Genomic DNA, 17,260 nt, shown 5'->3' on the forward strand with positions numbered 1-17,260 from the left:
GAGGTTTTTCTCGCCGCTTCGCGACTTGCTATTCCGTCTCTCTAAGATTGTTGAAATGGCAGTGTGGGGTAGAGGGCCATATCCAAGAGAAAAACGTGGCGTTTCAAAATGTGAAAGGGCTATCTACTACAGACACCCAACAATGAAAGAAAGTGAACAAGGGACAGGATATATTAAAACTTTCAATTATGTATGTGTTGCGGGTTGAATATAGTTTCTTATTTTGTGGTTTAAGTTTGCACAACGATTGACGGCTGCTAAAAACAACTTTATCACGGCTAAAGAAAATCACTAAAACTTTGAATTAAAAGGACTTGTGTGTATTGTTTCGGTGAGTAACCTCGTGTAACACGATTTTTACATTCCACATGCAAAATCCGCTACACAATTGCAACAAATTTTCGATACATTTTCCTCAGGAAAAAGGTTTCACTTGAATAGTTCCAAGTTTGCCTGAGAGATACATGTTGAAGATGCAATCAGCCGGCAAAATAATCAACATAATAAATTCTGTACCCAAGCCTACGTTTTCCAAACTAAGACACTAACGAAGTTCATATCTGTGTTTCCGGTAAGCGACTTCCTTTGAAGTCGGGGATTTATGGCCGCAGGGGAGAACCCCATATTAAGAAAATACTAAACAATGTTATTAACTTAAAAATAATCGTGTTGACGAATCCCAAAACTTCAAAAGGCGACTGTTTGAAAAATCTTGATATCTTCGTTACTTTTACGCTATGTAACTCGTCAGTCGAAATCAGAACTTGCAGATTAATTATAAATCGCAGCCTTGTCAACAAAAAGTATAATTAAAACTCGATCACTTGCTCACAGATCAAGTTGCAACAAAATTAAAAACGCACTAAACCAGAAAATTAAAACAAGTGTCACTTTTTTGTTACAGCCTTCCTATCCTTTTTCCATGAACAATGAGTATGAAAGCTCTCTAGGCTCTTTTGACATCACTAAAACTGCCAAAATATCCTGGGCCTTGAGGCAGACATACGTATTATGAGTCCGCGCCTCGAGTAAGTAACCAAACATGCATATAGGGAATACGCACAGACTAAACATTAAAAGCAGCTTTTGAAAACTAAATGTCGGAAAACTGCAAACAAATAAGACACCTTGAATAGTACGTTTCTAATTATTTCTTTGTTTTGATCATCGCATTCCGATTTTTGTTATAGCATTTTAAGCAAACGCAAATACTACCAAAACAATTAACCTTCAACAAAACCAAAGTATATCAAAAAAGAACCCGGCAGTGTGGGAAATTGACAAAAAGTGTTCGAGAGCGGGAAAAAGCACTTCTCTGCCTTCTTACCGGCACGGATAAGCTGCTGTTTGCTGCTGAATGTGAGTTCTTTTATGATATCCCGGCTTAATTGCGACAAGAGTCGAGCGAGAAAGAAGTAAAAAAAAATTGCTAAATATAGAAAAACTCGCTTAAGGTAACAAAGTTTCAGAAACTTGTTGTACCAAAAAGAACTGATGGCACAAGATGGACGTCCTTAAGGCGAATAGTAAGGTTATGAGAGTAACAAAGTTTGACTCAAACTCTTTGAGAAATTTATGATCTAGTTGCTCTTAAAATTAACAAAAAATAAACCGACTATTTATATACAATCCATGCACGATGAATCTCAAATGTTTTTCGAAAATTTGAATGCAATACATTTCATTGACAGATCAAAGGGTGGCCTTTAGAAAACCTCGAAAACCACTCCTTTCCTTAGCAACTTTTGGGGAAACAATAGCTCAGTTAGTTGTTTTGAAAGCCGAGTTGCCTTGACGAGTCAAAATACAACCAAATTGCAGTAGATCAGTCGGACGGCTGCAAATGTTTGAAAAATGGCAAACTCTCAACTACACTTGAAATTGTACTTTTTTTCCCATAAACCGGAAACAACATTATATGCACGATTCTGCGAAAAAAACAAAAGGTGACCTTTACAATGGGACCAAGTTCCCAATCATTTGAAAGTAGCTTGATTTTCATAGCAAAATTATCAATTACTGACACAAACCTCGGCGGAATATCAACAACAAAAAGAGAAAACAAGTAATAAATCAAACAAAGCATGTTGCAAAATAAAACAACAACGAATGCCACTCGGTTCGGTGGAAACACGACATCGGAGCACTTACTAAATTTCGTATCTAAAGAGTCACGCGATGTTATTCTCGTTCGTTTTTCACAAGTATCGTAGCTGATTTCCAATAAAGCTGCAAGAAAGAAAAGTCCGTTTGTGATCGAATACTATGTGTTGTCGCATTTTTCGTGCCAAAAAAAATGCATTTTAATTGTTATTACAGATTTCAATGATGTTTGAGAGAGATAGCATACAATGACTGTCGATTCAAAGGCCTGTTTCTGACGGAAGGGAATGATGAAGTCGGAAGATTTTCCAGCCAGTCAAAACAATATACATAATCACAAATATTTATTCCGCTTCCACAAACGAAATGAAAATAGAAACTACCGGTAGTGAAAAAAAGCCGTTCGTGAGTGCACCAAAACGTATCAGTTGTTTTTTTTGTTGATGGCCCGTATGGCTTGCCCAGTGATTTCGTCAGCATTCATTCTGTGATTTCATCAGCTATTTCGCATGCATGGAGCTCCAAATTGCAAGTTTTAAAGGTAAGCAGGTGTCTATCATGGTGTTTTTTATAAGGTCGCCTCCTTCCCTTTTATTGCTCCGTTTACTATCGTCCGACCGACCCATATTTTTGACTTTTCAGAAAAAAACTAAAGATACTACGAAGGATGTGACTTAGTAAAGCACGTTTTTAATCTTTACACTGATACATAAACATTGGTGGTCCTTGCACAGTTTTGAGTCAACTTCAACACCAGAGTAACCGCGACACTCTTCCAGGGGAGAGGCTCAACTCGATTCTTTCTGCAGCATGAAACTCGTTTTTTTCCTAGATGGCTTCTGATTTTCTTATTCTTTGTTTGGTTTTTGTCTTACTTGGACCCAAAACTTGATTGGGGAACGCATTTGACGCGCAAAAATCCCGATTTCCCAGCTCAATGACGAGTCAACAAACAGCACTGTGAGGTAAGAAAAGTGTATTGGCAAAAGAGAACCGGTAAATCTCGAATCAAAATGAATTCAAGTTAACAACAAAGACAACACAGATCCGGTAAATTCTGAGCTTGATTTTTTCGATGCTTAATATCAGCGAAAAAAAAAAAAGTTAAAATATTCACGTTCAAGTTACGGTGTATACAAGGCCGGGAGCTACAAAAAAACTTTATACTGCTTCTTACAAATTTAAAAACAATAAAAAGTACTGAGAAAAGCTATTTACCAATGGCTAAAATACATTCTATCGTGTTGATCGAGATAATTACTACATTCTTTTTTTTTAAGTACCTTCCGAGTAAAAAAAAAAACGAGTGTGAAGTACATCAAATTCCTATTGGGAAGTTTAAGCACATACGTCTCAAACTCTGCGTTTAATGAATTAACAAATTATACTGTATGTTCGGCTAACCGATTTAGCTCAATTTTTACCGTCCTCTGCGAGACAACACAAAATGAGCGAATTTGAGGTTTTGACGGCAACGCGAACACACAATTTTAGTGGTCTTTCTACCAATACACTTGTTTACTTCGACATGAATTGAATATAGTTCACCACGAAAAGGAGGGAATAACTGTCAAAAAGTTACGAACGCAAAAAGGTTTATTTTCAAGAGACCTTTTGTCGGCGTTGCTGTAAAATTTATAGGTTGTACTCAGCCCGAGACATGGTTCTGCAGTGGCGGAATATGTTGCACAGAAATCATCTTCCAGTCCACCGCTCGATGAGCGAGTAGGAGACTGGTCCCAGGTGACGTTGCCATTTGGCACTGCACGTGGTTAAGGGAAAATCGTGCTTAGGAACCAGCCACAACCAGAGTTGGGAAAATTGTGAAGCGAAAAACAACTGAAGTACAGTCTTTTTCAGTACTTGCCAGACTTGACATTTCAAACGGTCAAGCTTTCAACAAAAACAAGAGGCTCTAAGTAGCCTATAATCTGCGCTGCCAGGTTATTTGTACTTTTGTTGACAGTTTTGTTGGGAGTTCATTGACCTATACTTTTCATTTTTAATTGAAAGAGTCTGTTTTTTTCGATGGGTCCATTGAAGGAAGTTCTTATTCTTTCTCTGGGTCCATTGGGCTGTAAATTTCTCTCCTCTTTCTTCCAGTTTGCTGCAATTTCTGAAGTAGATTTATGCTTTCTTATTATTTGATAATTCACATAAACATCTAAGAAATGCAACCTCATAGTTTGTTTCAAAACAATTAAATTTACTTTGAATAATAGAACAAAAGAGATCAATAACAGAATCTAAATTTGAAAATACTTTTGTTACATTTTTTGGTTCAGAACCATTGTATACAAAAACTTGGTAAATCATCTTTTGCTTTGCATATCACTGGAAAACACAACTAATGCAGTAGCTAGAAGTTCACATCAAAAAGCCTGTGCTGCTTTTCCTTATTATCCAAAATGGCATTGCAAGATAATTTCCCTGACATCTTGCTCTATGAATAACTTTTACATGGCCGGCGGTCTACGTCTAATTTCTTTAGAAAATCAGAAATAAAAACATATTTTGCTGGAGTAACATTTCTGATAAATTGCTCCTCCATTCTCAATGATACTATCAACTGTTTGAGAGGTGCAATAGTTACAAGACTTTTGAGGTGGAAAAACAAACAGAATAAAATGACACTGCAGAACATTCTTTGCAAGAGCAAAGATAAACTTCATTTAAGTGCTCCTAGGGTCTAAAATTTTGGTTTAAAACATATACTGAATGAACAATGCTTTCACTGTTGCTTTACATTTTAATAATGTTAACACATGGCCTCTAAGTGAAACAAAAGTAAGACAGAAAACCAGAATTTCCCCTTGAAGCATCCTCTAAATTCCTTTGCCACCAAATAAACAGAATGCATATCAACGACTAGTCTGTATTGTTGAAAGAATTCCCCATTTTGACTTCGTCGCATGCCCATACTGACAATAACAGTAGTTCTAAGAACAGTTCAGATTGCTAAAAGTTGGATCAGTTTTTCTCAGGTATTCTCAGTTTCGCTCAAAGCTGCTCTTAGGTTCTCAAAGATCAATATAGGAGCTGAGATGACTGGAGATCAGTTTGAATGATCTTAATGTCGATCCCCGCTCTCGTGCAAAGTGTTTATTTGTAAAACAAATTAGAAAAAATATATATAATTTTGTCTTTAATGTCAACAACTTACCTTTGCCTAAACAATCGAAAAAGATTTATTCTAACAGCTCGATCCGTACGACCCGGGCCGTACGACTGCGACTACAATCACAAAGTTTGAACAGTCAAGATCCGATGATTCGGGTGCGAGCATGCACATCCAAGAGAAAATGACACATCTTAAGGGCTAGACTTTCAAAAGTCCTTCGTCTCGTGTAGATTCGCGTCCAAAAAATCACGCTTCGCTCGCCAAAACATTTTCTCCCTGGATTCTCGTGAGGTGGAATTGTGGCAAGTCTACTTAAGGGCTTGAAACATGAGAGGGATGGTTGAATTCTTCAAACACGCACTGTTTATTTTGTCATGCAAAATGGACTGATATTCCGAGCATACATACATTTTAAGACTCTAATTCTTCTTTTCAAGTCTTTCTATTAATTTTTCTGTCTCAACAATACATTTTTCAGCAGCTATTAATTGTTTTGAATAATCCCCTACCCCCCACCCCACGTAAAGTTACAGTCATGTGTGTAAATGTATGTAAGCATAAATTTCCATGCACTAATGTGACAGGGAAAACAAGAAACGGAGGCCATTTTATACCTCATGCGTTTACTGCGCATGAGTAATTACACCTTCCTCGACAGACGTCAACATGGTGTACATCGTGCAGTTTCCTGGTGGTTTAGGCCACCAAATCTACGCGCCTTGGGCAGAATTTCGAGTTTTCATTTCGTATGGCAATTTCAAAACAGGCAACAAAGGTCAACAAACGCCACGACGTGACTGTGAATAAAAGCCCATATTGTTATCAGCGAGAACTCACGATTCGTTTAAGTCAACTCGACTGTTATCACGAGTGACGATCTCTTGGGGCAATATCACATTCAATCTTCTAAATTAATCGTTTTTAACTTCAAGCTGTTCGCTAGAAACTCAAGGAAACTACAATACTTTGACATGGCAATGCAATATTTATCAACAGCTAAAGCCGTGGGAAAATAAGATCTTCAGCACCAGTGCATGTGACGGACTTTCTGACTTCTCCTCTTATCAAAGCAACTTCTCAAGATCAGATAACTCAGTTCAACAAGTGAGGGTATAATATAAATTTAAAAAACGGGCGACAAACTGACTTTACCTAAAGGGGTTCAAAACCAAGTCCACCTTGCAAGAGTAAAATAAGTTCACTAAAAGAGCCTTCCTTCAAACAAATTAAGTTGTTTAAAATTTAATGTCAGAAATGCCACTTGTAACAGGTAAAGAAATCGACCAGCTGTTGGCACTCGGTAACTGCTGAGAGTGGGCGCAATAGGCGAATTACTTAAAAGCTGTTGAGTTGCGTATCAACCTAAAAACGTGTGCTATTAATAAATCCTGTTGGGTGCAGGGATGGCGGAGTGGTGAGAGCACTCGCCTCCCACCAATATGGCCCAGGTTCGATTCCCAGACTCGGCGTCATATGTGGGTTGAGTTTGTTGGTTCTCTACTCTGCACCGATAGGTTTTTCTCCGGGTACTCCGGTTTTCCCCTCTCTTCAAAAAACCAACATTTGATTTGATTTGCGTTGAATTGTTGCATGCTTTCAGTTTACTGTGTCCCCGATTAGCACTCCATCGCTAAAATGAATAGACACTTAAATAAAGTTCCTTTCCTTTCCTTTCCTTTCCCGGCCACGAAAAAGACACCGTATTTACAAGGAGCACTTGATGCATGGTCGTTGAAAATATGTAGAAAAGCAACACATGAAACGAAAGTTACCACGAAATTTCATTTATACTCCAAAGTTATAAAAGCAAGACATTCGATGGCCGAACGCCAGGTTTCTGGCCGCTAAGGAAACGTTTATATTCCAGACGAACTGCAGTATGAGCGACAACAGACAATAAAGGACAAAAACGAACTACAATAGCAACATATATACAGGCATAAACAAAGCAAATTGTCGAGTTAAAGGGTAGCTATAGACAGATCAGCAACCTCAAATGTTTCAATCCGCATTCAAATATATCTGTTTTTTCATACACAAAGCCTTAAACACGCAAGGAGTATAAATGGAACTACGCCAAACAACCGGCAATTAAAGTAGACTGCCAATGTACAATGACTAAATGCAACTGAAACAAAAAAATCACTTGAATAGAGCCGGACGAGCAAGACAAGTCGTTTAGAGCGAATATTAGGGAGTTTTTTATTCAGCAAGGACAACGGACTACCTCGACGAAAATGGCACTTGAAAATGTAACTTAGCGCTAACGTAAGTACTCCGCGATTACTTCACCTTGTTAAGGTTGTACAATACGAACAAACTATCCTGTAACGGGTTTAACAAATGGTTCATTGTCAGTGGATGCTCGTGTTGTTGTCAAAACCTATAATTTGGTGACTTCACGCTAATTGTTTTGAGAAGTACGGCAAAGAAAAATGCACTAAATGCGAGCCGCACGTACAGCACGATTTTTTTCCTCTGTTAACCAACAAAATTCTTGCTTTGTGGCGTTGTCAGCACCGTAGCTGTCGTACTGTTGATTTTTAAGTCCCCATGCGACGTGACAAGCGCGTTAATAGAGAGATTTAGCATCGCAAACAACAGCCTGTGGCTTGTCAAAAAAGCAAGAAAATTCTCTCTTCATCTAACTTGCCTCTATTTTTTACAAAAATGCTCGATCCCAATCTGCGGCCAACAGGCAAGAAATTAGCTCATTGAAATCAAACAGGTTTATTTCAGCAAGACATTTACCTTTTGCCTTATCTAACAAACATATTAGTTTGTTCCTTTCCGAAATTTACGCTTTCACTTCACCGTGTCTATTAAAATGACAGACAGTAATTTTTTCCATGGTAATTATTCCCTTAAGTTCAGACCCTTAGGGAACAAATTCACAGCTTTATAGTCACGGCATCGTTTTCATGAAAAGGCTACAATAGACTTCATTTGCTGTCATTGTCACTCTCTTTTTAGAGAAAATGGTTTTCCAAACGACTTCAAAGCGTTTCAATAATTGCCCATTTCGCAGTTAATAATATTCCGTGTCTCTTTGTGATGTAAAAATTAAACGAGACCTTGGGTAAACCAACGAGCGCCGAAATAAAATTACGTGCACTTTTTCCATCAATTTGCGGAAATAAAACCAATATCATAGAATGATGGTATCTGCGTGAATTGATGTCGAGAGAGCGTTAAAAGCTGGCGAAAGAACTACTCAAACACATTGGCTTTCACTTATCAGTTGGCAGTTTGCATATCTCTTGTCCTCTGAAACCAATTTGGCCCGCGACAAAACCGAACGTTAATCGGTACTAAGCGATTCTGATGACACGATTCTGAAGGGCAAACTCCATGTTATCCGTAATGGCCATCTCATTTTCATACATTTTAATGTATTTTCGTTGCATGTTATTTTCCTTGGATTTTTTTAAGCTTTAAGGTAAAAACAGATTCTACGCATCTAACATGTGAAGTCAGATCGTCAAATTAGGCAAATCCTGTTTTTTTTACAAATAATAGTGTCAAAATTTGAGAGCCTTGTTAGCTATGAGAAAGAATATCATGTGCATTCTTTATAACGCAGACTGTAGGAAATAAGTGCATGTGTGAGCCTATACAACAATGACGCAATAGGATATTCTTAAATGAATGAGAGAAACGTAAAAAAAGTAATTAAGGAACACAAACCAAACAACACATTCGAATTTCAATTCTTTAAAAAGAAAGACGATAGTTCCTGCAATGTTTACAATGCTTCTAATGTTGATGTCGAGAACAGATTTTATCGCAACAAAAGAACGGTTTGCCTTTCCTATCGGAACGAACACAACAAAGAAGGGGAAATCAAACGTATGAAAGATGATCTACATCACCGCTTGGCCACACTATATCTGCAAACTCTTTAAAATCAATCGATCTGTCAAAGCTAAAACACCCAAGGGGCTTTTCATTAACAAAGTAAGGAGAGAGTCTACTTGGGTCTAACAGAAGCATTGAAATTTCAATACTTGTTCGAGCTTTTGGGATTAGAATACGATATTAGAACTTGCACTGCCTTAATTTGCCAATGCACGCGAAAATGAGCCTCGACTAAGTGTGTAAATAACATGCGAGGGCGCTTACTACACATCCTTTGTGGCTGTTGTTGTGAGAGAGGTAGGCGTCTCTCAGCACAATGCTTACTTAAAATTTGTTTGCGCACTGTTAATGCTCTTATGGTCATTTCTTTCACAGCGGTCGGCAGCTGACACCCATTAGCGAATTTCGAAGAGAGAGGTAAAGACAGAAAACACCGGAAGAAAAGGTAAGCTGACGCCATCGGGTCTTTAGAAACAAACTCGCTCAAATCGCACCAAAAAGGAGTAATTATGGAGAATGATACATGGACAAATGGAAACCACACCGACAATGAAAGCTCTCCCTCCGGTAGTGGAGATCAATTAGAGGAAGACATGGTTTTCAGCCCGAAATTTGACATATTTCCGATCACAATGGCTTGCCTCATAATTGCAACTAATGTAACCGTCATGGTTTTGTTCATTCGCCATGGATCTCTCAGAACTGTCACTAACTCGTTCCTCGTCAGTCTTGCGGCCAGTGATCTGCTTGCTGGTCTGATTGGTATTCCTCTGACAATCAGCTGCACTCTGTTTGGAGACAAGTTCTGCCCGCCTTCCCAGATGATATGGAGATTTATATCAGTTTCCACGGTGCTTCATATTCTACTTGTATCAGTCGACCGCTTCATCGCCATCAAATATGCCATGCGGTACTACAATATCGTCACGCGCAACGTCTTCTTTGTACTTACGCCTCTCACTTGGGCCTCAGCTGCGTTCGTGACACTTATCCAGTTATCGTGGCGCACAAACGCCAGTATGGACACCGGTGAAGAAGAGGACCAGATAAACCCAGCTCAGACCATCTATGAACTGACAATTTTCGCGCTCTTTTTTGCTGTGCCGCTCTGCATCATGACTCTCGCATACACCAGCATTTTTAGAACAGTGCGTTACCACGAAAGACAAATCTGGCGGTATCAAAGACCTTCAGAGCCAGAAGTGGCACGCAAAACCGCACACAGCCATGCTCAGCGCAGGACAGCCGTCATTTTCCTGGTTATGCTGATCGTGTTTATAATATGCTGGTTTCCGTATTTCATTTTAAGCTTTCTAGAGCAGTTTGGACACGAGGAGTCCCTTTCAGCCTGGGTCCTTTATGTCTTCTACTACTATCCGCGCTTTTTCACTTCCTTATCCAATCCACTCTTATACGTACTAGGAAAACGAGATTTCAGAGAGGCACTGGTTCCTGCAGTTCGCGAGAAAAACAAAGGAAGGAACGAAAGCCGTGGAAGCGCGACACAGCAGTCAGCTTTGTACGCAACAGAGATCAGCAGCATCGCGGTAACAAACAATTGAATTCCACGGGCTCTGTATCAGAACAACGTGGAAAAGAGAGTTGATTGTACCTCCAGCCGTAAACGGAGGGTTTCAAGTGTTTTAAAATAGGACCTAAGTCACGTTATTTTGGTCTCAACCCTGACCAATCAGAACCGAGAACGTTTGTCAAGAGACGAACGTAGGGCCCATTTCACAAATCCCACATAAACCCCTCGTCAGCACCTTTCTCTTAAAAAAGTCATCAGGACTTAATTTATCCTTTAAATATCCACGCTTTATTAAACATATAGGTCATGAGAATTACGGAAACGATCACTTGAGATGTGATTTGTAGACAAATTCTCCCAACTTGTGCCGAAACTAATGTACAGAGCACAGTTAGAAAAATGTGCATTTTGATTCAGGGCTCAAAGATTCCAGTCACAGTTGTCAAGCATAGCTAGTAACAAAATGTCGTGCTTCGCATCTATATGCCTAAACGGTGGCTTCATGGTTAGTGTGCTCGACTCCGGATCGAGTAGTCCGGGTTCGGGTCCTTGCCAGGGTACTCCCACGCTGCCTCTCTCCACCTAGGTGTATTATACACCTGGGTGGAGAGAGACGAACCGGAGATGGGTACCGGCGAAATGCTGGGCATAACCCTGCGACAGAAACCGGGATAAGTTCCGGCTCTGATGGGCCACTTGGCTCGCAAACAGACTAAACATTTCTATTACTAACTTAAAGCTCTTAAGAGAGATAGATCGAGTAGAAAATGACGACAAAGGCGCACCAGTTTAAGAATGCAATGCGTGTATACGCCGCAGAATAAATAAGTAGCACAGTAGTTTTGGGCTTTCAGACTTCTTCTAAACTCGCCTTTTGCATATATATTTATCATAGAAAATTCGCGACAAAGTTGTGCTTTCATTTCCCTGTAATTTTCGTGACAAAGAAACGGTATAATAATGTAAATAAGAGAATAACGATATTTATATTTGCAGATTCCCTGTCCTCTTACTACGAAAGTCAAGCTCTACATCTCTATGCAATAAGCGCATTCAAAATTTCCTCGTATTACTTGATAAAAGTATGTTTTTGTTTTGTTTTTTTAATTGAGAAACGGGTTTTCCTGCTTATATGAAAAATACGTTTTCTCTCCCGTCCCCTTCTTATGCATGATCTTTGCGGAAATTACATTCTGTTCCTCAATAAACCTGGAACAACCAGTTATGGTCTTAGTTCTCTTTTTTCTTACGTATCAGCTAAGTTGCGGAATGCGCTACCTGATTTTATCCGTACCTATGAGTTTACTGGTTTTAAAAGAAAATCCAGGGCCGCATTTTGTACAGCGGCTTTTCTTTTTAATGAATGTATCTTTAAATATTATGTATTTAGTAGGTATCTGTATATGCTATGTATTTTAGCTGTAAATGTAATGTCTCGAAGATATTAGCTCCTGTACTTATTCGCAAAAAGCTTATAACTGAATGTATGTTACTTTTAGGAGGGCGCATGCGTACACTTTGTAATCTGCTACTCCAGTGCTTACCATATGACAGATAAAATGACTTTTCTCTTAAATATATAAGCCATCTAATTCTTACGCTATATTGACAAGGGCGGTTTGGAGCTGTGAGTAGGCGTGGGATTTGTCACATATGGTTTAGGGGCCGACATATCTCTCCCTCAATGCCGTACCGGGAGGCAAGGTCGGTAGCAGAAAGCAGCGAAGGGCCAACTGCGTCCAAAAGCGATCGCACGGGCCGAAATCCCGGGATGACTCGTTTGGTACGACGCTCCAGCGCCGGTGTCTGGAGTTACTGCGTTTTTCTCTCTTGTTCAAACAATCCGTCAGGGCGTGCGCAAATGTTCTGGCTCTTCGATACCTAGCCTACCAAATAAAATTAACATGCTGTTTTTTTTTTGTTTTGTTTTTTTTTTTGTACCAGCAATTGACATTTCAGTTGATTTTATAGCCATAAACGTAACATAAGAACCGTGCGTGTCTGGTCTTGTCTCAGACAGAGGCGAGAGATGGTTTCATGCAGACTGGGACGCCTAAACTGCTCTGTTGTAAACATGGCGGTTCACGAGCGAAGTTGATGGTTTATATATTCAAGAGAAAAGTCATTTTATTTGTCATATGGTAAGCATTGAAGTCGCAGATTACAAAGTGTGCGCATGCGCCCTCCTAAAGGTAACATACATTCAGTCGTAAGCTTTTTCCGAATAACTACAGGAACATAATATTTAAAGATATATTCATTAATAAGAAGAGCCGCTGTACAAAATGCGGCCCTGGGTCCTCTTTTAAAACCAGTAAACTCGTAGGTACGGATAAAATTAGGTAGCGCATTCCGAAACTCTTAGCTGATACCTAAGAAAAAAGAGAACTAAGACCATGACTGGTTGTTCCAGGTTTATTGAGGAACAGAATGTAATTTCCGCGAAGATCATGCATAAGAAGGGGACGGGAGAGAAAACGCATTTTTCATATAAGCAGAAAAAACCTTTTTTTCAAAAAAACAAATCAAAAAAAACAAAACAAAACAAAAAACATATACTTTTATCAAGTAATACGAGGAAATTTTGAATGCGTTATAGCATAGAGACGGTTGAGCTTGACTTTCATAGTAAGAGGACAGGTAATCTGCAAATATAAATATCTTTATTCTATTATTTACATTATTATACCGTTTTTTTGACACGAAAATTACAGGGAAATTAAAGCACAACTTTGTCGCGAATTTTCTATGATAAAAGCTTTTTCAGAAATCCAAAATCTACGTTACCAGCACACACCAGGCCTACTCCTGGGTATCTGGCAAGAAATCATTTCCCCTGGCCGCGCTTCAGCCATTCGATGAGGGCCAGTCTCGTGCTTCTTAAGTTGCCTCGCTCATGCCCAAAAAGAATTCTGGGTAATTCTGCCATTCCATGACAAGGGAAGACTCCCGATTCTCATTTCATAGTTTTTTTCATAAGTGTCGGGCCACCCAGTCCTACCAGCAAAATAACGCATCGATTGAAGGTTTTAGCTTTCAAAACTTGCCCAGATTGTGTCAGTAGGTCCTGAAATTTGTCTACAGAAAGATCAGAGAGACAACTTCACTCGTGAACCGCTATGTTTACAACAGAGCATTTTAGTGGTCCCAGTCTACATGAAACCATCTCTCGCCTCTGTCTGAGACAAGATCAGACACGCACGGTTCTTATGTTACGTTTATGCCTATAAAATCAACTGAAATGTCAATTGCTGGTACAAAAAAAAAAAACAAAAAAAAAAAACCAGCATGTTAATTTTCTTTGGTAGGCTAGGTATCGAAGAGCCAGAACATTTGCGCATGCGCTGACGGGATGTTTGAACAAGAGCGAAAAACGCAGTACCTCCAGACACCGGCGCTGGAGCGTCGTACCAAACGAGTCATCCCGGGATTTCGGCTCGTGCGATCGCTTTTGGACGCAGTTGGCCCTTCGCTGCTTTCTGCTACCGACCTTGCCTCCCGGTACGGCATTGAGGGAGAGATATGTCGGCCCCTAAACCATATGTGACAAATCCCACGCCTACTCACAGCTCCAAACCGCCCTTGTCAATATAGCGTATGACTTCGATGGCTTATATATTCAAGAGAAAAGTGATTTTATCTGTCTTATGGTAAGCACTGGAGTCGCAGATTACAAAGTGTGCGCATGCGCCCTCCTAAAGGTAACGTACATTCAGTCATAAGCTTTTTCCGAATAACTACAGGAGCTAATATCTTCGAGACATTACATTTACAGCTAAAATATATAGCATATACAGATACCTACTAAATACATAAGATTTAAAGATGTATTCATTAAAGAGAAAAGCCGCTGTACAAAGTGCGGCCCTGGGTTCTCTTTTAAAACCAGTAAACTCGTAGGTACGGATAAAATCAGGTAGCGCATTCCGCAACTTAGCTGATACGTAAGAAAAAAGAGAACTAAGACCATAACTGGTTGTTCCAGGTTTATTGAGGAACAGAATGTCATTTCCGCGAAGATCATGCATAAGAAGGGGACGGGAGAGAAAACATATTTTTCATATAAGCAGAAAAACCCTTTTTCCAAGAAAAAAAAGAAAAAAAAACAAAACAAAACAAAAAACATACTTTTATCAAGTAATACGAGGAAATTTTGAATGCGTTATTGCATAGAGACGGTCGCGCTTGACTTTCATAGTAAGAGGACAGGTAATTTGCAAATATAAATATCGTCTTTCTCTTATTACGTGGAATGCCGAAGGCATACCACGTCAACCGGGCTGGTGTCAAATTTTCTTTTTTTTGTTGGTAGTCACAAATGTGCATACCCCACGGATATTGAATTAGGCTCCGATCGGGTGAATTTACCTTTATACCCTTCAGTATATCCGAACTTCCCTACCCATTTAGAAACCATATGCTTTCCCTGCCCTTCGCGAACATGTGCGCGCGTTAGACTACTCGGCCACCGCGACATATTTCTATTGCCTGGAGGAAAGCAATTATTTATTGTGGAATCTTTCCGCCGGCCATGATTGACACAGCATTAAAATATTCGATAAAGTGGACAGATGTTTTTTCTTCGAGAAAGACAAGCTTTAAAGGTAAGAAGAATTTTCTACGTTACTTCTAGATCTTGCTTCGTACTTACACTTGTGTGTTCTGCTGTGAACATTTCGGTATTTTGCACAGAACGAATACTTCATTAGAAGTATTTTGCATGGCACGAATACTCTAATATTTCTTGGGAACCGGTTTGTTCAGCCGTTTTGACGTAGAAAGAAATAAGCAAATAGCTTTCAACGGCCAAACAAAATAAAAAATCAAGTTTTAAAAAAACGAATTACTGATGTCCGTAACGGGGACTTCGCAGCGGTCCCCCATCCAAATACTAATCTCATTCGGAGGAGCTTAACTTCAGCTGACACCTGGGCTAACATCAACGATTGAGATCTTTGTGTTAAATTCGCACATATCTTGTCGAACTTTATTAAAACTTGAAAGAAAAAAAGTAAACTAACAAAAACCCGGTGTCTTGCCGTCATTTTGTCACAGATGCATCCTTTGTTTCGTGAGTTGTCAGTATTAAACACGCAACGTAACTTGATCACAGGCGGCCTCTAAAATCGATGTCACTTTTACTTGTACGACCAAAAGTACGATAGAAAAATTGAACTCAGATTGAACGTACAAAAATCTCCCGAAATGTTTTTCGCTGATGGTAACTTGTATTATATTCGTGGCAGAAAATTTATGATGTCTTCATCTTGCAAATTGTCTTATTCTCGATCGACACTTCCTAAAAGCTCCTTCTGCTCTCCTTAAAAACTACATATCATTGTTTATTTACTTTTGCGTCAATATTTGTTTTGCATACATGTAAGGCAGGCTAACAAAATCTGTACCTTGCTTAGTTCGCATTTTTGGGCATTAAAATAAAATTTTTGGTCGTATGTTCCTGACAGCAAGTTGCATCTTTTGACGTCTCCCATCCAGTTACTAACCCCGCCGGAAAGGGATTGACTTCACTGTAAATTGGATTTGGAAAGCTGTCAGAAGCTGAGAGTACACGCTTAAACTTACTAACCCCGCCGGAAAGGGCTTGACTTCAGTGCAAATTGGATTTGGAAAGCTGTCAGAAGCTGAGAGTACACTCTTAAGCTTGTGGTGAAAAAGAAGTTGTAAATGATCAACTTGTCAGCCTTGAAGCTAAATGTTTCTCGATTTGCTTTTATTTTCTTCAATCTTTCTGCGATAAGTACTTTACTGAACCACATGTCTTCTCAGGGGGTATCTACCAAAGATATCCACCATGACACTGTAATGATTTACGATACCAAAACAATATCGTGTACCACAGTTGTTAGTTATGTGTCGATCAGACCGGATCTTCATCATCCTTCCTGGTAAACCACGGGCATTACCCTACCCTCTGTGCCAGAACAGTGTCGGTTGTTTTTCTTAAACAACCGAAACTGTTCTGTGCTTGCCCCTTACGGCACTGACAAAAGTACCGTACGTTAGTACATGGGTACTTGACCGTAGCCATTGGCCGAGAAACTAATCTTAGCCAAAAGGCCGAAAAGCGATCAGGACACGGGAAAACTTAGGTAAAGAAATAGTGGAGATATGGGATTTTTGGCTGGGGGAAGGGGGGTGGGGGGGTGGGGGAACTGAGGAGATACGGGATATTTTTTAAAGTAGGAGCGCATTGCGTACGTGTGGTAGTGCAGTAACTAGACAGTGTTTTCTCGAGTAGCGATCACTAGGGTTTTCTGTTTTCGTGTTTGATAGTTTTTTGTTCAGCTAGAGTGTAGAATCATGACGAAATTTTGTAGTTTGTGAGAACTATTTACTACTTGTAGCTTTTGTTGAGTTTTGAATCCATAATAGAAAGAGTTTTGGCGATTTCAACCCAGACTGGACTACTGGATTTAAAGTGGTACTACGACCAAAAAAACAATTCTTTTTTTTCTTTGGATTTCAAAACTATGTTAACTAAACACTAACTGATCCAAGTTTTAAGTTCTGATTGTAAAAAGACACCTGTTTATTTTAACTGGAATTTTCTTATTTATTGGTCCGCCATTACTAACTTTAAAATCTTTAGAGAGCTGGGTCGAGGAGAAAATGACGTCAAAGACTCA

General features: G+C 39.4%; 1 protein-coding gene across 6 annotated transcripts; it reads left to right on the forward strand.

Annotated features, from left to right (window-relative positions):
* Positions 1–1,299: 1,299 nt before the first annotated feature.
* On the forward strand, positions 1,300–11,452 carry LOC138015651 (histamine H2 receptor-like). Of its 6 annotated transcripts, XM_068862739.1 has the most exons (3): positions 2,502–2,644; positions 2,746–3,068; positions 9,458–11,452. In XM_068862739.1, exon 3 carries the CDS (start codon positions 9,592–9,594, stop codon positions 10,642–10,644), a length of 1,053 nt encoding a protein of 350 aa, XP_068718840.1. In that variant the 5' UTR covers positions 2,502–2,644; positions 2,746–3,068; positions 9,458–9,591; the 3' UTR covers positions 10,645–11,452. The 6 variants fall into 6 exon arrangements, with proteins under 6 accessions (XP_068718841.1, XP_068718840.1, XP_068718843.1 ...); XM_068862740.1 differs by lacking the exons at positions 2,502–2,644; positions 2,746–3,068 and adding an exon at positions 1,300–1,359; XM_068862742.1 differs by lacking the exon at positions 2,746–3,068.
* Positions 11,453–17,260: the final 5,808 nt, after the last annotated feature.

This window comes from Montipora capricornis, chromosome 9, assembly GCF_036669925.1.
Source record: "Montipora capricornis isolate CH-2021 chromosome 9, ASM3666992v2, whole genome shotgun sequence".
Lineage (NCBI taxonomy): Eukaryota > Metazoa > Cnidaria > Anthozoa > Scleractinia > Acroporidae > Montipora > Montipora capricornis.

Coding starts and splice junctions, on each gene's coding strand:
- LOC138015651 (XM_068862740.1), top strand. CDS start 9,592: ATGGAGAATGATACATGGACAAATGGAAACCACACCGACAATGAAAGC.